Here is a 26,415-nt window from a genome sequence, read left to right as displayed (position 1 = left end):
ATCAACAACACCTTTGTCCGTCTCATTTCACGCACTTTTCATCCCCACAGAACTATGGGAATATTGATTTTGACTCCTGTTCTACAGTTAGCCAGTTTCCGAAGATAGAGCGTTCCTGAAAACAGGTCCTCAGTCGCTTGGAGATATAACTAGATAGCCTATAGGAAGAAAAGAGAAATCCCAAACATGCACAAAAGATTCAAAGATTAATGAAAGATCCAATACTTCCTACTCACTTGATGGACAGAACAGGATTAAGACCAGATACGAAATTAGTAGGATCATGTCGATTCAATCGAACTCTGTATTCACACGCATTCAGTTTGAGTATAAGCAGTGATGTTAGGAAAGATTGATTTGGTGTTTTGCTCTTGAGGCTAGGCTCATGCACTCAGCCTCAAGTTATTGATCGCCCAAAAGTCGAAAGCTAGAAGAGTTTACATTGTTGTAGTGCCGTCATGTTCCATAATGGAACTACCGCAACAACAATGTTGTAAACTTCGCAGCTAACGGTTCTCGTCGAAGATTTGAGGGCAAGTGGCTCAAGGTCTTCCTCTCCCACACTGTCGTAAAGATTTATGGTAACCTTGGCCACAGGAGCCTTGCCGTTGGTCGCTGCATGCTTGCGGACATTTTTGTCCCCAGCATTCGCATTGGAGCGAAAAACGACTTCCTGCCGTCCATCGGGAAGCCTAGGCCCTGCCTCAGCCCGAAAGTTCGATTTCTCGTCGTTCTTCGGGGTCTTGGTCGGGAATAGACGCGTTCCCGGCTTGGGGGGCTCATCGTTGAGTTTCTCCTTGATCTTTGCCGTTGTGAAGCTTTTGAGGTATTCGATGAAGGTTTTCCGGGAGACTTGAGAATTGGAACCCATATTTGCTGGTTTCCTATGTTCAGTTAATAAATAAGTAACAAATGAGCACACGGGCACTCACTACATACCAACAAATATGAACTTAGGGGAAGGGTTCGAGCACTTGGTGTAGTTGTCTCTTGAGAAAGTGGGAACTGTCGAAGAGTGGAGGGATCAATGGGGTCGATACAGTTCTCGAAATAACTGCGGAATTGAGGGCTTAAGTATGGCAGCCCATTGCCAGTTTCCAGCGCCATTGTGTCACGGGTCAGTGCGCAAAGGTAATTCTCAGTGAAGTAGAATAGCGGTCACTTTGTGGCAAACTCAGTCTCATTCTATGTTAATTCGTGCTCAGATAGGGTCACGCGTTAACTGATCATAGGCCAGTGCGTAAAAGTAATTCTCAATGAAGTAGAATAGCGGTCAATTTGTGGCAGACTCAGTCTCATTATGTGGTTACTCGCGCTCAGATAGGGTCACGTATCAATCGATCATGGGTTAGTGCGCAAACGTAATTCTCAGTGAAGTAGAATAGCGGTCATTTCGTGCCAACTTCAGTTCCACTATGTGGTTATTCGCGCTCAGATAGGGTCACGTAGATATCCATTGATCATGGGTTAGTGTGTAAACGTAATTCCCAGTGAAGTAGGATAACGGCTATTTTGGTGTAATCTCAGTCTCCAGCGGCATTGTGTCCCAAACTCATGTTAAGTTAGGATCAGGCAACAGTTGGCTATAGTTGGGTTGGAGAGCAAACACGTCTCTAGGTGAGGGAGCATACAGTCATAGCGGCGGAAAATTTGCCTCTGTCACTGGTCATTCAGAATCAGGCAACACAATCGCAGGTCGGTGCGCAAACACAACTGTAAGTGAAGTAGCAATATCACATGGTCCCGCCAAGGCGCTTGCCTTTCACATAAATGAGGTAGCTTCCGACTTCGAGTACGGAACCATACCCCACCACACTCCTCTCGCGAACTCCAGTTCTGTCATATTTCTAGCTTTCCTGCCAGATTGAATGCAAACTGTGCGCAAGCTCAAGTCACCCCTCTCATCTAACAGCGTCTCCCACCTTCACACATCATGGCTCCGGAATGCCCAAAGCAAGCAGACCCTCTGTTCTTTTATACGAGTGGCCGATGGCTATGGAATGAAGACAAGCAGCTTCAAGAAAGATTTCGATATTTCCTCGTGCCCGAACTCCAGGAAGCAGGTCGTCATGCAGTAGGCGCATCTCGATGCCTCGCTATAACGAAGATAGGCGAAGGTAACCTCAACAAGGCCTATCGTTTGGAAATGGATGATGGGCAGATTGTCGTCGGCAAAATTCCACACCCCAATGCCGGTCCGTCATTCTTTACGACTGCTTCAGAGGTAGCAACAATGGAGTACGCACGAAGTGTCCTGGGTCTACCCGTACCAAAGGTGCTTGCGTGGAGCGCGTCTGATAATAACCCAGTGGGGGCAGAATACATCATCATGGAGGAAGCGAAAGGGACTCAACTCAACAGAGTCTGGGATGATCTACCACTGAAGTTCAGATGCGACATTCTTCGTCAGGTTGTGGATATTGAAAGCAGATTGCTTTCCGTATCTTTCCAACAGTACGCTCATTATCTTTCCTTGATACGTCAAATACAGATGGCTAACACGTTTCTCTAGGATCGGATCACTATACTTCAAAGACAGCAACGTGCCCGGATGTATGCCTGCTGCTCCCACAGCTGGTTCGCAGAAAATCGTCGACCAGATCTCGTCACGATTTTGTCTCGGTCCCATCGCTCGTCGGGAGTTCTGGGAAAATGAACGTGCTCACATGAGTCAACACCAAGGGCCTTGTATGTTCCCCTAATAATACCTGGTATCAATCAAGCTCACAACTTCAGGGACTTCAGCGTCAGAGTATATGGTATCTGTTGCTCAACGCGAAATGGAATGGATAAACTTATACGGCTCCTCTCAGCTAGATAGCAGCCTGGACGTGTCCAAACAGTTTCAGTTCATCAGTTCCAACCAGAACTCTCCCGACGTGCATATATCTGCATTGGAGAGATACATTTCGGCAGTCCCGCACTTAATCCCTCGAGATCCAACGATGACCTGTCCCAGGTTCTGGCACCCCGACTTCCACGCTGGAAATATATTCATTGATGAACAAAACCGAATCTCCAGTATCATTGACTGGTAAGGCTCTTGGACCACACCGGTATTTCTAGACGCCAGGCCACCATTGATGCTAGACTATAGTGTCGAAAGGAGGCTGTTCTTTCCTGACAACTTCAAGACTCTCAATGAAGACGAGAAAAATGAAATCAGATACCAAGTGTCGCAGTCGATTCTCATCAATAGCTACGAAACAGCCACTGCCAAAATAAACCCGGTGATACATCAAAAATTGCATCATCCAGCAGGAAAAACTCTCAAGCAACTTGAGACATTTGCCGGCGGTAGTTGGGATAACTGCATCTTCCCACTAATCGAGTGCTTACTCCACGTCAAGAGGTAAGTTTCCTGTGATCATTACATTATATCCTCTGTTCCAATAAATAACTGGATATCATAGGAATTGGGAGGTATTCAACCAAGACGAGCCATGTCCATATCAGTTCTCAGACGAAGAGCTCCATAAGCACTACGACGAAGTTGAGCAGTGGAATGCTAGTCGAGATTATTGGGGGGCGCTCGACGGTATTCTCGACGATGAGGGTTACACACAGAATGATACTTACAAGCTGGCGCTGGAGGCAGTGACGGATATGCGACGAACACAAAAGGAGTCGCAATCCGACTCCGACTCTGATTCCGACTTCTACTTCAAGTCATCGTCGAATGCCCATCAACCTTCAAGTAATCTTCTCGTTAGATGTGCACGACGCATGCGGGACTCGGCCTCTTGGCTCATTGGAGTGTCTGTATCAATTGTATCTTGCGTCTCAATCCCCCGGCGTCCACGACATATTGTGGTGCAGCAGGCTAGGTGAGGCTACTCGGGGATCGCGTATGGAGGGAAGGGAACTAGGCAGAGCATGTATAGATAGATCAGGGCAACCGAAAGAGAGCAAGGCATCATCCACCTACCTATAAAGACCTATCCACAGTGTCGAGTGTCTATCTATCCTACCTCTCCTCAGGTCGTGTTTGTGATGCCTCCTGCTATAGAGGCGTTTATACGCAATAATATTCAACAGTGAAAAACTAGTAAATGAACTCATTCACCAGCTCCTCTCGAGCCATCAATATCAAGAGTATCTAATATGCTGGGCAGGATGATCTGGACATCCCCCTGGATGAACCAGTCGCATTCACTCGCCATATCGTCATCCCGAATCGTGTCAATGATAGCCAGAGCTGCACCGCATTCATGTACAGTCGCCACCCATTCTGCGGCTGGAAAGACTTGTAAGCTTGTCCCAGCAGCGATCACCATATCAACAGACTCCTCAGAAATCCACCTATCAACACTATCTGGCGCGTCAGCTGCGAGCGTTTCGCCAAACCAAACAACCGCCGGACGTAACATATTTCTACATCTTGGGCAATGTGGTAGGTCTGATAAGATTGGTGTATGAGGCTGGTCACTGGTGCTGTTCAATAAGAGTAAGAATGGAAGGTCGCCTGGCTTCTCAACGTTGATATGATAGTCACACATGGTACATCGAACTGTTCTCAGCGAGCCATGGATGGACAATAGTTGAGACGGAGGATATTCCGTAAGCTCGAGAAGCCCTGCAGTAATCTCAGCGCACTTTCCAGATGAGAGGGATTTAGAGTCAAAACAGTACCATCAACGTTCTGGTTGACCGTCAACCATCCTTCATATCGCTGAGCAAGAGCCGCCAACGCATGATGCGCTGCATTCGGTTCAGCAGCTAACGACGCGAGTAATCTCTCACCGTAGAACTTCCAAACGGTGATAGGATCCTCTTGGAATCTCTCCGGCGATGCAAGATCTTTTAGATTGTTGTTGTTCCAGAGACCATCTGTTCCTCGCCAGGTGGATAGGCCTGATGGTGCGCTAAGTCCAGCACCGACAACACAGAGGATTCGTGACGACGCTCTGAGATATCGTGAAAATGTTGACCAGGCCGGACCGGAGTTGTCGCCAGCATCTTCCATATCTTATCTGAATTGAATCACAATTTGTCACTTGTCTTTTGAGATATATGTGTCGTATGGCGTCGCTATGGCTACAGAGGCACAGAGGGCGATGGTGTGAGCGTTGGGTACAAATGATCTAGCCGAATTAGGAAGGCCGTGCTTCTAGAGTCGGTGCCGTCATTGTTTTGGGTTCATCAGCCAACGACACTCTAACACAAACAATCCAATGTACATCATCTATTTCTATCTATCTAGTAATATCTAACTGCATACTTTGTGCAGCTTCAGGTGCCTTTAACAGCACTTAACAACATCTCGTCCAACAGCTCGTGGCTCACTGCGACTCATCCAGTAACCACTCTGTAATCTCTCAATCACAATGATTTTCGTAAAGCATATAGCATGGCTTGCCTTTGCAGCTCCAATATCTTTAGCTTCTCAGATTCCCATGCAAGATACCCCGCAACCTGAAGGGTTCCAAGTCTTCCAGAGCCAATTCTCAGAACATCACTCCATCCGGATACAAGAGCAACAGAGCGAAAAGCTATGCGATGCACACTCCAAGCAGTATACCGGGTGGCTTGATGTCGGTCCTAAACATCTCTTCTTCTGGTTCTACGAATCACAATCCTCGCCTTCGGAGGATCCATTGGTTCTATGGCTTACCGGTGGACCGGGAGGTTCGTCCATGATCGGTTCCCTGCAGGAATTGGGACCTTGTCTCATCAATGAGCACGGCAATGGAACCGTTTATAATGAGTACGGCTGGAGTAAAAATGCGAATATCATTTTTGTGGATCAACCCGCTGGCGTCGGATTTTCGTACCTCGATGAGGACACACCACTTCCGGACAACAGTTTCACGGCTGCTGAGGACTTGCATCATTTCCTACAGTTGTTCGTGAGCGAAATCTTCCCAAAGTTGAAGGATCGAGATTTCCATATCACTGGAGAAAGCTATGCAGTAAGTTTAGCAGTTAAGAAATAGAACCTTCTTATTGATGATGATGCTAGGGTCACTATGTGCCAACACTCGGCGCCCAAATTGTCGCTCAAAACGCTCTGTATCCCAAGCGTCCCCAAGTGAACCTACAATCAATCTTTGTTGGCAATGGTTATGTCTCTCCCATGGACACTGCCTTCGGTTACTGGGAAACACTTTGCTCGACCAACCCTGGTGTTAAGTCGCCCATCTTCAACCAAACTCGATGTGACATCATGGCAGCCAACCTACCCCGTTGCATGGACCTCGCCCGCCTTTGCTATTCCCACCCTGACCCAGCTATATGTATCGTCGCAGAATCTGTGTGCTGGGATGGCGTTATTGTACATTACGACGGCGAGTCAGGGGCCGGAGGACGTAATCGATTCAACATTGAGGAACCCTGCTACACCAAAGACGATCTATGCTACCCAGAATACCCAAGAATCCAGGAATACCTGAATCTCCCGTGGGTATGGGATGCTCTCCACGTTCCAAGCGCGGTTAAAAACTACACTATTTTATCTGAGGAAATCGCGATTGCCTTCTCCCTCACCAACGATGGAGGTATCAGCACACAACCCCAGGTCCTGTATCTCCTAGAGAATGGCATCGATGTTCTCTTCTACCAGGGCAACCTAGACCTCGCCTGTAACACGGCAGGAAACCTCCAGTGGGCAAATACCATGCCCTGGAAGGGCCAGCCAGCGTTTGTGGCTCAATCTAAGAGGGTTTGGAAGGACGGCGATGAGGAGGTGGGCTGGTTCAAGGAGGTGAAGACGAGTGTTAAGGAGAACGAGGAGGAAGTCACATTTGCATTTGCAACGGTGAATGGCGCAGGACATATGGTACCGTATGATAAACCTAAGCAGGCTTTAGCTTTGGTTGATAGGTGGTTGAATAAGAGGAGCTACGCTTAAGCTATTCTGTTTGATAATGGTTCAAACAATTAGATAACCATTTATTTTGGGATGTAGAGTCTAATACAACTAGTATTTTACTCCGCATTCTCTGGTTGACCCTGGTGTTGTTGGCTTTCAATGATTTTGATGATGTTTTCATTACACTTCCTTGTATGCACTAAGTTGTACAAAAGGTTGGCACGTCGAGCCGACCCCATGCTAGTATTTTATGCCTACAACAGTGTCTTAGCAAGGTTTATTGCAAGCAGTTAAGATTGTTTACGGGCTACAGTACATTCTTAAGTAGGCACTTTAGGTATGAAAATACATGAAGTTAGCAGGTGGCCAGCCAGACGTGTAATATGCAATTAGTTATAGTAACAAGCTTTTAGCAAAGGAAGGTCAAGATGTTGGAAACGAATTAAACTGTATGCAAACCGTACCAAATCAATCATGGAAGTGTAATAATTAAATAAATCAGGCATGATCATCCACGTATAAGTTGGTCAAGGAAGTCCGTATCAAGCACTTCGTATCCTTGTGGCGGCGCCACAGACGCCAAGAGATGCGGACCTCCGACGTGCTTCAAGGTATTATCATCACTCCCCACACAACTTCCCCAACCTAGACCTTTAGCCTCACGATGCCATGATTCGAAGCTCCTCTTCCCGATCGCGATCGCGACCCGTAGCCGCCCGATCCTCCTCTTTCGCCCCCTCCCTCAGGCGCCGCAATACCTCTGTTTCCATCACATCCGACCCCGAAGCAGAGCGCGCCGCCGAGGCCGCAACCACACAGCAACATGCGCTCCAAGAAGAGATCGCAGAGATAAAACGATACGAAGACTTCACAACGATAGATTGGGTACAAGACGCCGCCCGGGAACAACTCCGCCGCCGAGCCCGACGCAAAGAAAGGGCGGGATACTGGAAACGCAATAGCCATGCGCGGTGGTCGAGAGGCGGATGGAGGAGAAGGATAGCGGAGGCGTACGATGCCGGCCAGGCTTGGATCGTAGTCACACTTGTTGGAGCAGCGATTGGACTGAATGCGGCGTTCCTGAATATCATCACAGAATGGTTGAGCGACATCAAGCTCGGGCACTGCGAGACGGCATTTTATTTGAATGAGAGCTTTTGTTGTTGGGGTGCTGACGATGGTATGTTGTCTAAAACACAAGGTCCTCACTTGAAGGAGATTATGGTCCACTGACAGAGCGCAGGTTGTCCGGAGTGGAAAAGATGGAGTGGCTTCGAGCCGTTGAATTACCTATTCTACATCCTGTTCGCTGCCTTATTCTCATTGACCGCAGCTACGCTGGTCAAATCGTTCGCACCGTACGCCGCCGGATCCGGAATATCGGAAATCAAGTGTATTATCGCGGGTTTTGTCATGAAGGGTTTCTTGGGAGCTTGGACGCTGGCAATTAAATCGATTGGATTGCCGCTTGCCATCGCCTCCGGACTTTCGGTCGGAAAGGAGGGACCTAGTGTGCATTATGCTGTGTGCACTGGTAATGTCATCTCGCGCTTCTTCGACAAGTACCGTAGAAACGCTGCAAAGACGAGGGAGATCCTCAGTGCGAGTGCAGCAGCAGGTGTGGGAGTTGCATTCGGCAGCCCTATCGGCGGTGTGCTATTCTCCCTCGAGGAGATGTCCAACCACTTTCCACTGAAGACTATGTGGCGAAGCTACTTCTGCGCTCTCGTTGCGACCGCAGTTTTAGCAGCGATGAACCCTTTTAGGACTGGTCAATTGGTCATGTTCGAGGTCAAGTATGACCGCGACTGGCATTTCTTCGAGACACTATTCTACATCATCATCGGCATTTTCGGGGGCCTCTATGGCGCTTTCGTCATCAAGTGGAACTTGCGCGTTCAGTCGTTCCGTAAGAAGTACCTGGCGCAATACCCAATCATCGAATCTGTCACTTTAGCCGTTGTAACGGCCATCATCTGCTATCCGAACATGTTCCTCAGAATCGACATGACCGAGAGTATGGAGGTTCTTTTCGCTGAGTGTGAGGGCGGAAATAGTTATGACGCGCTCTGCGAGTGAGTGTCAAATCAAGTATAAATAGTGGTCCTTCACAACTGACACACATGCAGGCCCAAGAACCGATGGCACGTGATTCTATCATTGCTCATCGCGACAATCCTCAGGACTTTCTTGGTTATCATTTCATACGGATGCAAAGTACCTGCTGGTATTTTCGTGCCGTCCATGGCCATTGGAGCTTTGTTCGGGAGAATGCTTGGTATCTTTGTACAGTCTCTCCAAGAGTCTTTTCCAGGAGCAGCACTATTCGCATCTTGCGGGCCTGATGGGCCATGCATTACACCCGGAACCTATGCTTTCCTTGGGGCGGCTGCTGCGCTCTCAGGCATCATGCACATCTCAGTGTCGGTTGTGGTCATCATGTTCGAGATCACTGGGGCTCTGACCTACATCTTGCCGACTATGATTGTGGTTGGCGTCACTAAAGTCGTCAGCGAACGCTTTGGTCATGGAGGCATCGCAGATAGGGCTATCTGGTTCAACGGCTTTCCCTTCCTCGACAACAAGGAAGAACACACGTTTGGCGTTCCAGTATCTCAGGTGATGGTCTCGCGCGTCGTATCGCTCCCAGCCACAGGCATAGACCTTCGTTCTCTTGAACGTCTCATGAGCGATAATCAGTACCAAGGCTACCCCATCGTAGACGATGCCGCCTCCAAAATCCTTGTCGGCTACATCGGCCGAACCGAACTGCAGTACGCCCTTGAACGAGCAAAGAGAGATCAGATGGCTCCGGCCCACGCAAAATGCACTTTCACATCAACCGGTCTAGCCCAAGAGACCCCTTCATCCCAAGCCCCTTCAGTAACTTTCGACACGATGTCAGCCACCTCCCACCAAGTCCAGATCGACCTCTCCAAATTCATCGACCCGACACCTCTCGCCGTTCACCCCCGCCTGCCGCTAGAAACCGTGATGGAGCTCTTCAAGAAGATGGGCCCACGCGTCATCCTCATAGAATATCGCGGTCGTCTCACCGGTCTAGTAACTGTGAAGGACTGCCTAAAGTACCAGTTCAAAGTTGAGGCGAACGACAATCCCCACCAGACAAATGCCATCAATTCGCAACAGGAGAAGATCTGGACCATCATGCACAAGACTGCCTTGTGGATTGATGGAAAGTTGAACATCTTGCGGAGGAAGATTGGCATAGGTAGGGGGGACATCATGTTACAAAGTCCGACGAGCGTGCAGAGTGGTGACAGGGAGCGAGATAGATTACGGGATGATGATGATGCCGCAGAGGTGGAATTGCAGGATCGAGGGAGGAATGACTAAACATCTGACGGAACTGGCATAATGTAATAGATCTATTATTCTTTCATTCTACAGATGATCTACCATCCAGATGCCCTGATCCACACGTCTTTGATCTGCGAGGGATTCTCGTTGTCGCTCGAGTCTGTGACCAAGTACCACCCATACATGGCACCCGTCACGCACGCGTGGTTAGGATATATCCGCACCGTATCACCCACCTCGAGAGGAATTTTGTCGTCTGCGGGAGTACCATCGCCATTGCCACCATGCCACGAAAGCACCGCGTGTTCCTGGCTGATCCTCTCAACAATCAAGCGTCTCTCTGATGGTCCTTTGGCAGCATACGATCCACGACTAACCACACCCCATCCCGGATAGCCCTGGCAAGGCTCTCTGCCCAGCCCCAGCGTTCCCACAGCCACGAGCGCCTCAGGCTTCTCCCTCTCACCATCATTATACACACTGATAACCTCCGCCACGACTGAAACCGCCAACTCGTCCTCATGATCCCCAAGATGCGCCCTCGACCTCGTCGCCCACTGCTGCATATCCAACACCGAATACACCCCCGCATGCAACTCCAACCTCGTCCTCACCTCCAACCCAGGAACCCCCTCCCCCAACCTCCGCAACGCCTCCCTCAAACCCCTCGTCTCCTCCGTCACCCCCACCCTCCCGTCCTCAAAATTCTCAATCGCCGTAACCTGCGGCGACGCGCCCACACTCACCGTCAGCTCCCGCACGCCCTCCAACGCCCCCGCATTCCCCCTCAACGCATCCACGCACCCGTCGATCTCCCCCGCAAGGCTATCCATCGCCTCCTTCACACTCGACCCCGCATAGCTCAAACTACTATGCGAATACAACCCCAGAAACACCGCCTTCCCCTCCCTCGCCAGCGCAACAATCCCGCTCAGCAAGCCCCCCTTGTCCAAGTCTTTTGGCGGGAGGCCCGCGCGATGGTACCCCGTGTCGACCTTGAGGTACACGCCCACGGCGTGGTTGGTGAGGGAGTGGAAGTGGGTGATGGAGGGGAGTTGGGCGGGGTGGTCGAGCATGATGGAGATGGAGCCTGGGCCGAGGAGGGTGGCGAGGGAGGCGAGGCGGGGGACTTGAGAGGAGGGGATCGGGATGCCGTAGAGGATGTTGAAGGGGCGGGAGGTGGTGAGGTAGGTTTGGAGCAGGGGGAGGAGGTGCTGGATTTCGGAGAGGGTGGAGACGACAAGGTTGGCTGGGGTGGTGGGGGAGGTGCCGAGTTGGAGTTGCGTGAGTTGGGTTGTCTGTGGGGGGTTGTTAGGAATTTGATATGGTTGTGATGGGTGGGATGACAGGGGCGGACCTTGTGCGTCTTGACGTGTGCGCGGAACCCTACGCCCATGGCCTTCGTGGCGCTGAGCATCGAGTCGCAGTGTCGGCGGGCCTTGGAGATGTCGAGGGTTACGGCTGGTTTGGGCACATCGTGGAGGGTTTTGCCGACGTAGAAGTCCTTGAGGTCGGACGCTGAGGGTGTTTGGCGTTGAGGAATGGTGGTGATGGTAGACATGATTTCGTTTGGTCGTTTTTATTTTCTTTGAATTTCCTTGCTCTTTCTTGGTGTTCTTCTTTGGGTTTCTTTTTTTTTTTTTAAAATTTTTCGGATTGGATTGCGTGTAATGAATTCCGTTGGGCAAACGTTGAATATCTCTTTTACAATCTTTTGTTGCTTGAATTGAACCTCGCGATATCTACACTCCGGATATTTCCAATGCGGACAGGCAGGAAGGAAATCGCATGTATGATCTTGCGACCTCAGAACACGTTCGTTCTGCAGCTAAATAGTGTTTTTAAGTTATGTGTAAGTGTGATTGTGAGATGTAGCCGACGGGAAACTTTTCGAAGACGAAGGGTCGGAGGATGACTAGGCGGGTGGGGATAACTAATATGATGGAATGAAGTCCGGCGGAGATTCTTAGTCCGATGACGTAGGAAAATGTTTATAGCAGGGTCACGAAGTAATACATTTAGTGGATAGCTTCTAGGAAATGAGGTGTTCTGTAAAACTAGATACACGTTAGACTGTTAGCATTGGAGTAACTATGTATCATATCGTAGCATATGTTCTCCGTAAAGGCATACACAGTCCTCTCGTAGTCTATTTGTGTTTCATGGAGTAAGTAAGGGCGGGCCAGTGTGCACGTCTGTGATTGGCTCTTGTCAAGCCTTCTCGTCTATAACCCAATTCGGCAAGTGTTTAATTAGACGGGGAGTTCGTTAATTCAAGCTGTAACAGGTTGGGGTTCAAATCAGTGAAAATAGTGAGTTGAAATTGGGACATATAGTAATGAATCATAATGCACATATATATGACAGCCTTATGCACACACCATACTCACAAAAGGTATAATGGACGTGTTATTGCACGTGGATTGGTAGCCGAACCAGGTGCAGGCAGATTTAGCCGCGTACTCACGTGATCCTATGCTGCCCCTCGAATCGGACCTTCCCGCTGTTGTGAGCTGTCAGTTGGTGTCCAACTTTGTTGTCAACAGATTCTCTGTAGGTAAATAAAAGACTTGATCTGTGAATACGAGTATGTTTCTAAACAAACTGTGATGAAACAGATGGAAATGATCTAGAAGGATTGTTCCTTTCTTTTTTCGAAGATCTAAACGGGTTAAACCTTTATCTCCCTCCCTCCCGAACGGCAGATCTAATCCATCCCATCTACCCCTTGTAGGTTCGGCTGTTGCCAAGAACGCGGCAAGTTGGGTGCACGGCCGCGAATCGCGTCGACAACTTTCCGCTCGCTCGTGAGACCCTTTATCAAAGTCAACATCAACATCAACACCAACGCCATAATCTGCGCCCTGGTGTACCTTACCGCTCCTTTCGCCCTTCATACGTCGCTAATACGTACCCCTTTCTCTGGTCCGGCACTCCAAGAGATAGGAAATACATGTTTCCCCCAGCAAACCACAACTAAATAATAATCATGGAGGGTCCGTTGGCCCCAGGGGCCGCCAACGGCAGCATACGCACACCAAGCCCCACACCACCAGCTATAGATCCCCAGATTATCGTCGACTACCTTGAGAAAGTCCTCGACGTCAATCTGGGAGCTTCTGAACAGGATCTTCGAGCTCCCGGCAGCTTGCTCTCCCCTTCGAAGCTTCACGACACCCTGCAGCGCTGCACACGATTCGCCTTGGAGACACAGACGGTCATATACGTGCTGAAGGATCGGGTCGATGAAGCGCCTTTGGATGGCCTGGATGCGCCGAACGGTAAGCAGACTGCTGCTGGAATCAGAGTTCCGAACCATGCAGATACTGACGAGAAATCGATAGGTGCATCGCCTCACTTTACATACACTCTTTCTTCCGAACTTGCATTTTCGTCCACTTGCACCGCATACCTTGTAATTACGAAGCGCCCGATACCCATAGACCCTGCGATACCCCTCAGCGCTCAAGTTCAAATTGTTACTCTTCCTGGATATACACTTTCTAATAACAACGCTTCTACCCAAGACCCTGCCCCTTACGAGGCCATCCATACCATTCTCCAATACTCCCTCGAGGCCTACTTCGATGGATTTACCAAGAGCCAGCGAAGCCAGACGGGCACATACAGCAAGGGTGACAACGATGCCAGAACAGGTGTTTCGGCGGCCAAGAAGAAGATGGCGGAATTGGCCCTGAGTCTCCAGCACCTTCAGCAGAATGTTGAAATCCCGGAGCTTCTCTTGCCACTCCATCCAGTCATTCAGAATGCGCTCGATACCGCGGCGGAGAAGAACGTCAAGCCTGTACCCGAGCTTCTTCCCGCCCCGGTGCTCGCCGACAGCAGCTTTCTTAATGGTCTTCAGTCCACTGTTAATGGGTGGATCAAGTCTATTCAGAACATCACCAAGACCTCCCGAGACGCGCACAGCGGAACCGCCACGCAGGAAATAAACTTTTGGCTTTCGATGGAGTCTAGGCTGGAGGATATCGAGGCGCAACTGAGCAGTCCCGGTGTCAAACTCACTTTGGATGTCCTCAAGAATGCCAAACGTTTCCAAGCCACTGTCAGTTTCAGCGCCGATACTGGATTGAAGGAGACCACGGATTTAGTGCAAAAATACAACCAGCTCATGCGCGACTTCCCCTTGGACGAGCTCCTTTCCGCGACCTCCCTCCAAAAGGTCCAGGAGGCTATCCAGCAGATCTTCAGCCATATGAACAAGAAATTGCGCATTTGCCCTTACCCTGTCCGTCGTGCGCTGCCACTTGTTGAAGCGATTTCCGCTGATCTGGATTCCCGGCTGCACGCTCTTCTATCTGGCCGCACCTTGATGCATATGGAGTATCCAGAGTTCCAGGCTTTGATGGACGTTGCCGAAGGCATTTGGCGAACATGGGAGGAAAATGTCAAAGAGTTTACTAATGTTGCCCGTGAAGTGACCAGACGCAGAAACGAAAAATTCATTCCCATCAAAATCGCCGCTCGCCACCGCGAAACCGAAGAGCGCCTCAAATACATCACCACCTTCCGCAAGAACCACGAACAGCTTCAGCGAACTATCGTCAACGTTCTTGGTTCGCAAACGTCTCTTTCGGCATTGTCTGATGGATCTTCGAAAGAGGCAGTCATCGTTGAGGAGATTGGTGATGTGGACGCAGTTGAGGAGGTTGCACAGGCATACGGAGCTTTGAAAGACGTGGATGTTTTGGACGTAACTCAAGAAGGCACACAATTGTTCGAGCAGGCCGAGCAAAAGTACAACGAGCGAACTTCGAGAGTAGAGAACTCCATTATTGCCAGGCTCAGAGACCGCCTTGGAACGGCAAAGACTGCCAACGAGATGTTCCGCGTTTTCTCGAAGTTCAACCCACTTTTCGTCCGCCCGAAGATTCGAGGAGCCATCTCAGAGTACCAGACTCAGCTTATTGAGAATGTCAAGCAGGACATTTCTGCCCTCCACGAGCGCTTCAAGCGACAGTACGGCAACTCCGAAGCGCACGCCATGGCGCAGCTCCGCGATTTCCCTCCCGTCTCCGGCGCCGTCATCTGGGCACGTCAGATTGAAACCCAGCTCGAGAACTACATGGGCAAGGTGGAGGATATTCTTGGGAAAGACTGGGCCTTGCATGCGGAAGGACAGAAGCTTCAGGCTGAATCTAGCATGTTCAAGAAGAAGCTTGACACTCGGCCCATCTTTGAGTCATGGTTACAGGAGGTTGCGCGACGAAAGCTTTCGATCTCGGGACGTCTCTTTGCCATCAACAAGAACCGTGCGGCCGGCAATGTTTTGGAGCTCAATGTCAATTTCGATGCTCAGGTTATTGCCCTCTTCAAGGAAGTTCGCAACTTGACGTGGCGCGGATATCAAGTGCCACATGGAATCAATAACATCTCGAAGGAGGCGAAACGGGTGTATCCCTATGCTGTCAGCCTAATGGAGAGTGTGCGGACATACACCCAGACTGTGCGGTCGATCAATGAGATGACAGGAGTATCACTCCTGCTTAACGGTTATCTCAATGATGTCCAAAGCCTCGTTGGAAAGGGCGTGCCTCTCAAGTGGGAATCTTTCGTTCATGCCTACGATCTCCATATTCGCCAATCTACATTCCCTACGGGCTCAGCAGGAAACGTCCGGAGCGAAAGCAAGCACGTCCAATTTGTTCGAGAGTTTGCTGCGGCAACATCCCTTCTCCAGACCAAGGTTGCTACACTCGTCACTATCAACGCCAGTGTTGAGAAAGCCTTGAAAGATCTCGAGACCTGCCCCTACACCACAGAGGCCTTCCGACAAAACCTTGAGGTCATTCAGCGTTCCGTGGATCAGCTTAATCTTGAGAACTATTCCAATCTTTCGTCCTGGGTCTCCGTCATGAACGCGCGCATCGAAGTTATACTACTAGTGCGCCTGTCCCGCGCGATCTCTCAATGGATCGAAGTCTTCACGAATGATGAAGACCAGGAAGAAGACCGACGGCCCGTCAGCCAACCAGCGCCTGCAGAACATTCTGAAGAGAAGCCCACGTTGTCCAAGATCCGATTGGACATCACTATGAAGAATCAAGTCATTTTCCTCAGCCCACCAATCGAATTTGCTCGCGCAAACTGGCTCGAACAGCTCCAGCAATGGTTGGCTGTCATCTGCACTCTGCAAAAGGTGAAGGCTTCGCGTTATGAGATGCGCATCGAAGCTGCCGAAGATGCATCATTGACTCAATTCTCGGATCTCCCCAGCCGTTGCACGGACTCGCTCATGCAGGTCTATGGAGCCGTCGAAGGCAAGATCCGAGAGATCTCCACTTATGTCGATGAGTGGCTGCAGTTCCAGTCTCTTTGGGATCTTCAATCAGAGAAAGTTTACGAGATCCTTGGTGAGGATCTTTCTCGTTGGCTGCAACTTCTCCAAGAAATTCGCAAAGCCCGTCAAACTTTCGACAACTCTGATATCAGCCGTCGCTTCGGATACGTCACGGTCGACTACGAGCAGGTGCAGGTCAAGGTTAACGCCAAGTACGATCAATGGCAACAGGAAATCTTGCTCAAGTTCGCCAGCAGGCTCGGTCAGCGTATGTCCGAACTTTACGTCGAGATCGAGAAAGCACGTAAAGATTTGGAAATCCAGACTCTCGAAGCTTCTTCCACTGCCCATGCAGTCTCCTTCATCACCACCGTCCAACAATGTAGGAGAAAGGTTGAAACGTGGAGGCCGGAGGTGGAAACCTTCCGCCAGGGTCAGGCTGCACTCGGTCGCCAGCGATACCACTTCCCATCTGACTGGCTGCACATTGACCAGATCGATCACGAGTGGCTCACATTGAACGAGGTTCTTGAGCGCAAGACCAAGATCGCGAATGATCAACAAGATGCTCTGCGCGCTAAGATTCTCGCTGAAGACAAGATTGTTAACCAGAAGATTGCCGATATTACTGCACAGTGGTCACAGGAGAAGCCTGTCGCCGGAAGCATTGCTCCTAAAGATGCTTCAGCAACATTGGCGACATTCGATTCAAAGCTCAACCAGCTCCAAACCGAATCAGAGAACATCTCTAAAGCGAAGGAAGCCCTTGAACTACCACCTTCACCCGACAATGGTCTTTCAGCTCTCCTCGAAGAAGTGCAAGACTTCAAGTCCGTTTGGGCCTCGTTGACCACTATCTGGGACAGCATCGACACTCTCAGAGACACCCTTTGGACCAGCATTCAGCCTCGAAAACTACGTGGCCATTTGGACAACTTGATCAAGATGACAAAGGACATGCCCAGCCGCATGCGACAATACGCGGCGTTCGAATACGTACAGAACACCTTGAAGCAACTTCTTAAAGTGAACCCCCTACTTGGCGAACTTCGATCGGATGCTTTCCGAGAGCGCCACTGGGTCCGAATCTTCAAGCAGCTTAAGCCCAACAAACGCTACTCCGCCACTTCTATGACCCTCGGCGACGTCTGGGACCTCCAACTAGGACCAAGTGAGGTCATCATTCGAGACGTCATTACTCAAGCGCAGGGTGAGATGGCATTGGAAGAGTTCTTGAAGCAAGTTCGTGACACTTGGCAAAACTATGTACTTGAGCTTGTCAACTACCAGAACAAGTGTCGCCTTATCCGTGGCTGGGATGACCTCTTCGCTAAGTGCAGCGAGAACCTCAATTCGTTACAAGCTATGCGACACTCGCCATACTACAAGGAGTTCGAGGAAGAAGCCTCCGCCTGGGAGGAGAAGCTCAATCGTGTCCACGTTCTCTTCGATGTCTGGATCGATGTCCAGCGCCAATGGGTCTATCTCGAGGGTGTATTCACTGGCAACGCTGATATCAAGCATTTGCTGCCCATGGAATCTTCCCGCTTCCAGAACATCAATTCCGAGTTCCTTTCTGTCATGAAGAAGGTTTCGAGACAACCTTTCGTTCTCGAAGTTCTAAATATCTCCGGCGTGCAGAAGTCCCTGGAACGTCTTGCTGAGCTGTTGAATAAGATCCAGAAGGCTTTGGGAGAATATCTCGAGCGGGAGCGTGTTTCATTCCCTCGCTTCTATTTCGTCGGTGACGAGGACTTGCTTGAAATCATTGGTAACAGCAACGACACACTTCGCATCGCCAAGCACTTGAGGAAAATGTTTGCTGGTATTTCCGGATTGATCACCGATGAAGATGGTATCATCCAGGGTTTTACCTCCAAGGAGGGCGAGGAGGTCATGCTCCGTAAAGAAGTCAATCTCGTCAAGACTCCAAGAATCAACGAATGGCTCGGCGCCCTCGAACTGAACATGAAGACAACGCTTGCCGAGTTGACTATCGAGGCTTATCAAGAATTCCAAGAACTTATGGCCGCCGATGCCATGGATTCGGAGGCGTTCAATGCATACATCGCAAAATACCCCGCGCAAATCGTTGTCCTTGGAACTCAAGTTGCCTGGACACACTCCGTCGAGAAGTCTTTGGCTGAGGGAGGAGCATCTCTGCCGCAGCTCTATGAGAAACAAGTGAATACCCTAAGAATGCTTGCGACCGCAGTTCTGGGCGACCTCGGACCAATTGAGCGAAAGAAATGCGAGGCTTTGATCACCGAGTTTGTCCACCAACGCGATCTCATTCAGAAGCTAGAGAAGGCCGAAGCACAATCAACGACACATCCCCTCTGGCTGCTCTCTATGCGTTACGTCTATGAGCCGGAAAGGGACTTGCTGCAGCGCATCAAGATCAAGATGGCTAACTCCACTCTTGATTACGGTTTCGAATACCTTGGAGTCGCAGAGCGCCTCGTTCGAACACCATTGACCGATCGCTGTTTCCTCACTCTCACACAAGCACTCTGCCAACGACTTGGAGGATCTCCCTATGGACCTGCCGGTACCGGAAAGACCGAATCTGTCAAGGCTCTGGGTCTTCAGCTTGGTCGCTTCACTCTCGTTTTCTGTTGCGACGACACCTTCGATTTCCAGGCCATGGGACGTATCTTCCTCGGTATCTGTCAGGTCGGTGCTTGGGGTTGTTTCGATGAGTTCAATCGTCTTGAAGAGCGTATCCTTTCAGCCGTGTCTCAGCAAGTTCAGAACATCCAACTTGGTCTCAGGAAGGGTGCTGAAGACGAGAATTCGCAGATTGAATTGATCGGTCGCCAACTCAGAGTCAATGGCAACACCGGTATTTTCATCACCATGAACCCTGGATATGCTGGTCGTTCCAACTTGCCCGACAATTTGAAGAAGCTCTTCCGAAGCGTGGCTATGTCCAAGCCCGACAAGGAGCTCATTGCCGAAGTCATGCTGTACTCCCAGGGTTTCGGACGCGCGAAGGAACTGTCTAAGCAAGTCGTGCCCTTCTTCGACAAGTGTTCTGCTGGTCTTTCAAAGCAAGCTCATTACGACTTCGGTCTTCGTGCCTTGAAGAGTGTCTTGGTCAGCTCCGGTGGACTGAAGCGTGCTCGCATTGCATCGACTGATTCTGCTTCCGAAGCAGACGAGCAGATCATGGAACCTCAAATCATCGTGCAGAGTCTGCGCGAGACTATCTCTCCCAAGTTGATCCGAGCCGACGCCGAAGTCATGAAGACAATTGAAGGCGAGGCTTTCCCTGGCGTGGAGTACGTTCCTGCCCCCCTTGACAAGCTTCAAGATGCGATCCGTAAATCTGCAGAGGAGTCCAAGTTCGTCGTTACGGACGCTTGGATGACCAAGATCCTACAGCTCTACCAGATTCAAAACCTGCACCACGGTGTTATGATGGTCGGTTCTTCTGGCTCTGGTAAATCCGCCGCGTGGAAGACTCTGCTTTCAGCTCTCCAGGCAGTCGAAGGTGTCGAGGGCGTCTGCCACGTCATTGATCCGAAGGTCATGTCCAAGGAGGAATTGTACGGTAGTTTGGACAGCACTACCCGTGAATGGACCGACGGTCTCTTCACCAGCATTCTGCGTAAGATTGTCGACAACCTACGTGGCGAGGATAGCAAGCGTCACTGGATCGTATTCGATGGTGATGTCGATCCGGAATGGGTTGAGAACTTGAACAGTGTACTCGACGACAACAAACTTCTGACGCTACCCAATGGTGAGCGTCTCAACCTCCCACCGAACGTGCGCATCATGTTCGAAGTCGAGACTCTTAAATATGCCACGCTCGCTACCGTCTCTCGTTGCGGTATGGTCTGGTTCAGCGACGACACTGTAGAGGTCGACATGATGATTGCCAACTACATCCAGAACCTCCGAACAGTGCCTTTCGACGACATCGAGGATGATTCGGTTGCGCCCGGCCAGCTTTCCCAGAAGACCCTCCAGGTCCAAGGTCTCATCGCCGAGTTCTTGCAAATAAAGCTCACTCAAGACCGCTTCATCGAGAAAGCGCTTAGTCTGGCAAGAAAGTTCCAGCATATCATGGAGTACACCGATATCCGTGCTCTCAACACGCTCTTCTCGCTATTGAACAAGGCATGCCGCAATGTGCTTGAGTACAACGTTCAGCACCAGGATTTCCCTCTCGAGGACGAGAAGATGGAGGCTTACCTATCCAAGAAACTTCTTGTTGCTTTGGTTTGGGCACTTGTCGGCGACTGCCCTCTATCCGAACGCAAGAAGTTTGGTGACCAGATCGTGGGCCTTACGGATGTCGAGCTCCCACCATTGACCGAGAGCTCCTCTCTCATCGACTACGACGTAAAGCCTGACAAAGCAGACTGGTCTCTCTGGCAGAATGAGGTACCGAACATGGAAGTCAACACTCACTCTATCATCCAAACCGATGTGGTCATTCCCACCCTCGACACTGTGCGTCACGAGGATGTTCTATACTCTTGGCTCGCCGAGCACAAGCCTCTCTTGCTCTGTGGTCCCCCTGGTTCCGGTAAAACTATGACTTTGTTCAGCGCTCTCCGCAAGCTTCCTAATATGCAAGTCGTCGGCCTCAATTTCTCCAGCGCGACAACCCCAGATCTGCTCATCAAGACATTCGAGCAGTACTGCGAGTACAAGAAGACTCTCAACGGCGTGCAGCTCACGCCTACCCAGATCGGTCGATGGCTCATTATTTTCTGCGATGAAATCAACTTGCCCGCCCCAGATCACTACGGTACACAACGCGCCATCTCGTTCTTACGCCAACTTGTGGAACAGAACGGATTCTGGAGGACTTCTGACAAGACTTGGGTCACCTTGGACCGCATTCAGTTCGTTGGTGCTTGTAACCCTCCCACTGACGCTGGTCGTACTCCGATGGCATTGCGATTCCTCCGCCATTCGCCATTGATCATGGTCGATTACCCTGGAGAGCAGTCTCTATTGCAAATCTACGGTACCTTCAACTCCGCTGTGCTCAAGATCATCCCGACATTGCGAGGTTATTCAGATGCGTTGACCAAGGCGATGGTACAACTTTACTTGGAATCACAGAAACGATTCACTCCGGATATTCAGCCACACTACGTGTATTCCCCACGTGAATTGACAAGATGGGTGCGTGGTGTGTACGAAGCACTGAGGCCACTTGAGACGTTGCCTGTTGAGGGCTTGGTCCGCATCTGGGCCCATGAAGCCCTGCGCCTGTTCCAGGATCGTCTCATTGCCGAAGAGGAGCGCAAGTGGACCGAAGAGTGCGTCAATCGTGTGGCACTCGAGCACTTCCCTACCATCGACCAAGACAAGGCGCTCGGTGGCCCCATTCTCTTCTCTAACTGGCTTTCCAAGAACTATGTGCCAGTTGAGCGCGACCAGCTGCGAGATTTCGTCAAGGCTCGTCTCCGTACCTTCTGCGAAGAAGAAGTCGATGTGCCGCTTATCCTTTTCAACGACGTTCTCGAGCATGTTCTCCGCATTGATCGTGTCTTCCGCCAACCTCAAGGTCATCTTATCCTCATTGGTGTCAGTGGTAGTGGCAAGACAACTCTGTCTCGTTTCGTTGCTTGGATGAACGGTCTAAAGGTGTACCAGATCAAGGTGCACGGAAAATACTCTGGCGAGGACTTCGATGAGGATCTGAGGAACGTCCTCCGACGATGCGGTTGCAAGGGAGAGAAGATCTGCTTCATTATGGACGAAGCTAATGTTCTCGACTCTGGTTTCTTGGAACGCATGAACACACTGCTTGCCAATGCCGAAGTCCCTGGTCTTTTCGAAGGCGACGAATATGCGTCTTTGATGACGGCGATTAAGGAAGGTGCGCAGCGACAAGGCACAATCCTGGACTCGCAAGAAGAGCTCTACAAATGGTTCACTGAGCAGATTGTTAAGAACCTCCACGTTGTCTTCACCATGAATCCTCCAGAGGAAGGCCTCTCCTCCAAGGCTGCAACCAGTCCTGCCTTGTTCAATCGTTGTGTGCTCAACTGGTTTGGAGACTGGTCAGACCAGGCTCTCTACCAGGTCGGTTCTGAGTTGACAACATCCGTGGATCTTGATCGCCCCAACTACAGCGCTCCTGATAGTATCCCTGTCGCGTACCGCGGATTGAGCCTGCCGCCAACACATCGTGAGTCGGTTGTGAATGCTATGGTCTACGTCCACCATTCGTTGCACGCGTTCAATGCCCGCTTGCTCAAGCAGCAAAACAAGAAGACTTACCTCACGCCCCGTCACTTCTTGGACTTCGTCGCGCAATACGTCAAGCTGTACAACGAGAAGCGGGAGGATCTTGAGGAACAGCAACGCCATCTCAACGTTGGTCTTGAGAAGCTTCGCGAGACTGTCGAGAAGGTCAGGGATCTTCGTGTCAGTTTGGCCGACAAGAAGACACAGCTTGAAAAGAAGGACGCAGAGGCCAACGAGAAGCTGCAGCGTATGTTGAAGGACCAGCAAGCGGCTGAGCAGAAGAAGACCAACTCGCTCCAGATCCAGGAGCAGCTCGCCGTTGCTGAGAAGGAGATTGCATCTCGCAGGGATGTCGTCATGCACGATCTCGCAGCCGCCGAACCCGCCGTGCTCGAGGCCCAGAAGAGTGTCCAGAACATCAAGCGTCAACATCTCACTGAAGTCCGTTCTATGCAGAACCCGCCTTCTGGTGTCAAGTTGGCTCTAGAGGCTGTTTGCACGCTCCTTGGTCACAAGATCGATAGTTGGAAGACCATTGTTTCCATCATCAGGCGTGATGACTTCATCGCCAGCATCGTGCAGTTTAATAACGAGAGGCAGATGACGGCCGCTCTTCGGAAGAGAATGCGCAATGATTATCTTTCGAAGGAGGACTTCACTTTCGAGAAGGTCAACCGTGCATCCAAGGCTTGCGGTCCCCTCGTCCAGTGGGCCGAAGCCCAGGTCAACTACTCCGACATCCTTGACCGTGTCGGACCACTCCGCGCTGAAGTCGATGAGCTCGAGAGCAAGGCGCAGGCCACCAAGGACCAGGCCAAGGAGACTGAGATTGAGATCTTGAATTTGGAGGAGAGCATTGCGCGCTACAAGGACGAGTACGCGGCTTTGATCAGAGAGACTGAGGCCATCAAGTCGCAGATGACGACTGTGCAGTTCAAGGTCGATCGCAGTGTCCGTCTTTTGGACAGTCTTTCGTCCGAGCGAGGACGTTGGGAGGAGAGTAGCAAGTCTTTCGATTCTCAGATCGACACTATCGTTGGTGACGTGCTGGTTGCTGCGGCTTTCATGGCATATGGCGGTTACTACGACCAGCAGTACAGGAAGACCATGACTGAAGACTGGTATCACCACCTCTCGCTTTCTGGTATCAGTTTCAAGACGCCAAATCCGATCACCGAGTATCTCTCTACTGCCGACGAGAGATTGTCGTGGCAACACAATTCTCTGCCTGTGGATGACCTCTGCACGGAGAACGCCATCGTCTTAAAGAGATTCAACCGCTACCCCTTGATCATCGATCCTTCCGGCCGCGTGACCGACTTCTTGCAGAACGAATGCAAGGATCGCCGACTCACGGTTACCAGCTTCCTAGACGACTCTTTCACCAAGCAGCTCGAGAGTTCGTTGCGTTTCGGAAACCCAATTTTGATCCAGGATGCCGAACATCTGGACCCGATCCTCAACCACGTTCTCAACAAAGAGTACCAGAAGACTGGTGGTCGTGTGCTCATCCAGCTCGGAAAGCAGGAAATCGATTTCTCCCCGTCGTTCAAGCTTTACCTCTCTACACGCGACCCGTCGGCCAATTTTGCGCCTGATATCTGCAGTCGAACTACGTTTGTCAATTTCACGGTTACACAGAGCAGTCTGCAGACTCAAACGCTCAATGAGGTGCTCAAGTCCGAACGTCCGGACGTCGATGACCGACGATCGAACCTCATCAAAATGCAAGGAGAGTTCAGCGTGCATCTACGACAATTGGAGAAGCGTCTTCTTCAAGCGCTTAACGAGTCTCGTGGCAACATTCTCGATGACGATCGTGTCATTGAGACACTCGAGACCTTGAAGAAGGAAGCTGCCGAAATTTCAGCCAAGGTGTCCGAAACTGCTGGCGTCATGACGGAGGTCGAGAACATCACCAAGGAATACACGGTCATTGCCCGATCGTGCTCGGCCATCTTCGCCGTCTTGGAGCAGCTGCATCATCTCAACCACTTCTACCAGTTCTCGCTGCAGTACTTCACGCAGATCTTCGACACCGTGCTTCGCAAGGTGCAGAAGTCGGGCACGACTGGCCATGCTGCGCGCATTGAGCAGATCCTTAGCGAGCTCTTCGTTGATACTTATCGTCGTACTTCGCTCTCACTACTTCAGAAGGACCGTGTCACGCTTGCGATGCTCTTGGTTCAGGCGGCTCCTTACAAGATGGATAAGACGCTCATTGACACTATCCTGGACAAGGATCTCGAGGCTGTTGATGTCTCGACCCAGACTGAGCGGAAGGACGAGGCTATGGCGCGTGCAGCTAAATTGCCAATTTTCAAGACTGACCTCGAGAAGGTTGATGGTGCTGCCTGGGATGCGTTCCTGGCTGAGGAGCTTGCAGAGCGACACGTGCCTCAGGCCTGGCCTGAAGATCTGCCCAAGTTCGATCAGCATCTTCGATCGCTCGTTTTGGTCAAGCTGTTCCGTGTGGATCGCTTTGTGCCTGCTGTTGAGCGATTTGTCACTGAGGTCTTCGGCAAGGGTCTCACGGATGTCAATGGAGATTTAGGCGATATCGTCAAGCAGGTTACTGCAATCACCCCTGTCGCGCTCAGCTCCAGCCCTGGTTTCGATGCCAGTTACAAGGTCGACAATCTCGTTGAGCGGGAACACGCAACCTGCACGAACATTGCCATGGGTTCCAACGAAGGAGTGGCAACTGCGGACAAGGCCATCAGCAATGCCGCTACCACGGGCAGCTGGGTGCTCGTCAAGAATGTGCATCTCGCACCTCAATGGCTGCAGTCGCTTGAGAAGAGGTTGGAAGCGCTCAAGCCAAACCCCGACTTCCGACTCTTCTTGTCCATGGAGTCAAGCCCCAAGATCCCGGTCAACCTTCTCCGTGCGTCTCGTGTACTGTCTTACGAACAACCTGCTGGTATCCGTGCCAACATGAAGGATTCGCTGTCGTCGTTGTCGGAGAAGGCTACGAAGCCGCCTGTCGAGAAGGGTCGTATCTACTTGTTACTTTCCTTCCTTCACGCCGTTGTGCAAGAGCGTCTTCGATACGCGCCAAGTTTGGGATGGAAGGGCTTCTGGGAGTTCAACGATAGTGATGTAAGTTTCCAATGGTTCACCGTTTCTATTTGACTAGATGACTAATGTGGTATATAGTACGAATGCTGCAGCTACATCATCGACACCTGGGTCGACACCGTCTCCCAAGGCCGCACCAACGTGCGGCCCGACAACATCCCCTGGGAGATGATCCGCACCCTCATGACGGAAATGTACGGCGGCAAGATCGACGACGAGTCCGACTTCCGCACGCTCCGCTCCCTCGTCGAGTCCTGCATGACGCCCGCGGCCTTCGAAGACAACTTCAAGGTCGTCCAGGACACGGAGCACAGCGCCGGCCTCGAACTCCCCGCCACGACGGGCTGGCGCGAGTTCATGGGCTGGGTCAACGACCTGCCCGAGCGCGAACCCCCGACCTACCTGGGGCTGCCGGCCAACGCCGAGAAGTTGCTGCTCGTGGGCCAGGCCAAGGAGATGTGTGCGAATTTGGAGAGGGTGCTCAGGATGCTGGATGAGGGGGAGCATGTCATGGCTGAGGCGGCGGAGGTCGAGGTTGAAGCGCCTCAGAGTTAAATGGACAAACAAACCATTTCGTTCTTTTTTTCTTGTTTACTTGAGAGGTTGATGGGTTGAGATTGATGGGTTGAGATTGATGGGTTGAGATTGATGGGTTGAGATTGATGGGTTGAGATTGATGGGT

The 26,415-nt window shown here is 50.9% G+C and overlaps 7 protein-coding genes across 7 annotated transcripts in view; 4 read left to right on the top strand and 3 right to left on the bottom strand.

Annotated features, from left to right (window-relative positions):
- Positions 1-427: 427 nt before the first annotated feature.
- BU24DRAFT_473393 (uncharacterized protein) lies at positions 428-1,107 on the bottom strand (the record flags this gene model as incomplete). Its single annotated transcript, XM_033532782.1, has 2 exons — positions 428-876; positions 933-1,107. 2 exons carry the CDS (start codon positions 1,105-1,107, stop codon positions 428-430), a joined length of 624 nt encoding a protein of 207 aa, XP_033378542.1.
- An 826-nt stretch (positions 1,108-1,933) lies between these two features.
- Positions 1,934-3,636, top strand: BU24DRAFT_444793 (phosphotransferase enzyme family protein; the record flags this gene model as incomplete). The annotated part of the gene is made up of 4 exons (XM_033530656.1): positions 1,934-2,454; positions 2,513-2,688; positions 2,737-3,034; positions 3,074-3,636. The coding sequence occupies 4 exons, from the start codon at positions 1,934-1,936 to the stop codon at positions 3,354-3,356; spliced, it is 1,278 nt and encodes a 425-aa protein (XP_033378541.1). The 3' UTR covers positions 3,357-3,636.
- Positions 3,637-3,773: 137 nt separating this feature from the next.
- On the bottom strand, positions 3,774-5,031 carry BU24DRAFT_428216 (DHS-like NAD/FAD-binding domain-containing protein). Its single transcript, XM_033529418.1, has 2 exons — positions 4,633-5,031; positions 3,774-4,576 (listed from the first exon to the last, which is right to left on the bottom strand). Exons 1-2 carry the CDS (start codon positions 4,964-4,966, stop codon positions 4,059-4,061), a joined length of 852 nt encoding a protein of 283 aa, XP_033378540.1. The 5' UTR covers positions 4,967-5,031; the 3' UTR covers positions 3,774-4,058.
- A 124-nt stretch (positions 5,032-5,155) lies between these two features.
- Positions 5,156-6,993, top strand: BU24DRAFT_444792 (alpha/beta-hydrolase). Its single transcript, XM_033530655.1, has 2 exons — positions 5,156-5,912; positions 5,963-6,993. Exons 1-2 carry the CDS (start codon positions 5,328-5,330, stop codon positions 6,848-6,850), a joined length of 1,473 nt encoding a protein of 490 aa, XP_033378539.1. The 5' UTR covers positions 5,156-5,327; the 3' UTR covers positions 6,851-6,993.
- A 448-nt stretch (positions 6,994-7,441) lies between these two features.
- On the top strand, positions 7,442-10,547 carry BU24DRAFT_428214 (uncharacterized protein; the record flags this gene model as incomplete). The annotated part of the gene is made up of 3 exons (XM_033529417.1): positions 7,442-7,991; positions 8,055-8,886; positions 8,941-10,547. Coding segments are annotated over exons 1-3 (2,567 nt in total), but the record flags the coding sequence as incomplete, so codon positions are not given.
- On the bottom strand, positions 10,198-11,755 carry BU24DRAFT_444790 (uncharacterized protein). The gene is made up of 2 exons (XM_033530654.1): positions 11,490-11,755; positions 10,198-11,430 (listed from the first exon to the last, which is right to left on the bottom strand). Exons 1-2 carry the CDS (start codon positions 11,691-11,693, stop codon positions 10,228-10,230), a joined length of 1,407 nt encoding a protein of 468 aa, XP_033378537.1. The 5' UTR covers positions 11,694-11,755; the 3' UTR covers positions 10,198-10,227.
- Positions 11,756-12,965: 1,210 nt separating this feature from the next.
- BU24DRAFT_496959 (cytoplasmic dynein-like protein 1 heavy chain 1) overlaps positions 12,966-26,415 on the top strand; it is a 13,537-nt gene continuing 87 nt past the window's right edge. Inside the window, exons 1-3 of the mRNA XM_033534227.1 lie at positions 12,966-13,413; positions 13,477-25,754; positions 25,812-26,413. Of these exons, the coding sequence (XP_033378536.1) occupies positions 13,122-13,413; positions 13,477-25,754; positions 25,812-26,288 (13,047 nt within the window). The 5' untranslated portion in view covers positions 12,966-13,121 and the 3' untranslated portion in view covers positions 26,289-26,413. The remainder of the gene's footprint in view (positions 13,414-13,476; positions 25,755-25,811; positions 26,414-26,415) is intronic.

This window comes from Aaosphaeria arxii (assembly GCF_010015735.1).
Source record: "Aaosphaeria arxii CBS 175.79 unplaced genomic scaffold BU24scaffold_12, whole genome shotgun sequence".
Taxonomy (NCBI): domain Eukaryota; kingdom Fungi; phylum Ascomycota; class Dothideomycetes; order Pleosporales; genus Aaosphaeria; species Aaosphaeria arxii.
Note: the sequence above shows the minus strand (reverse complement) of the source record. Positions and strands in the feature narration are given on the sequence as shown.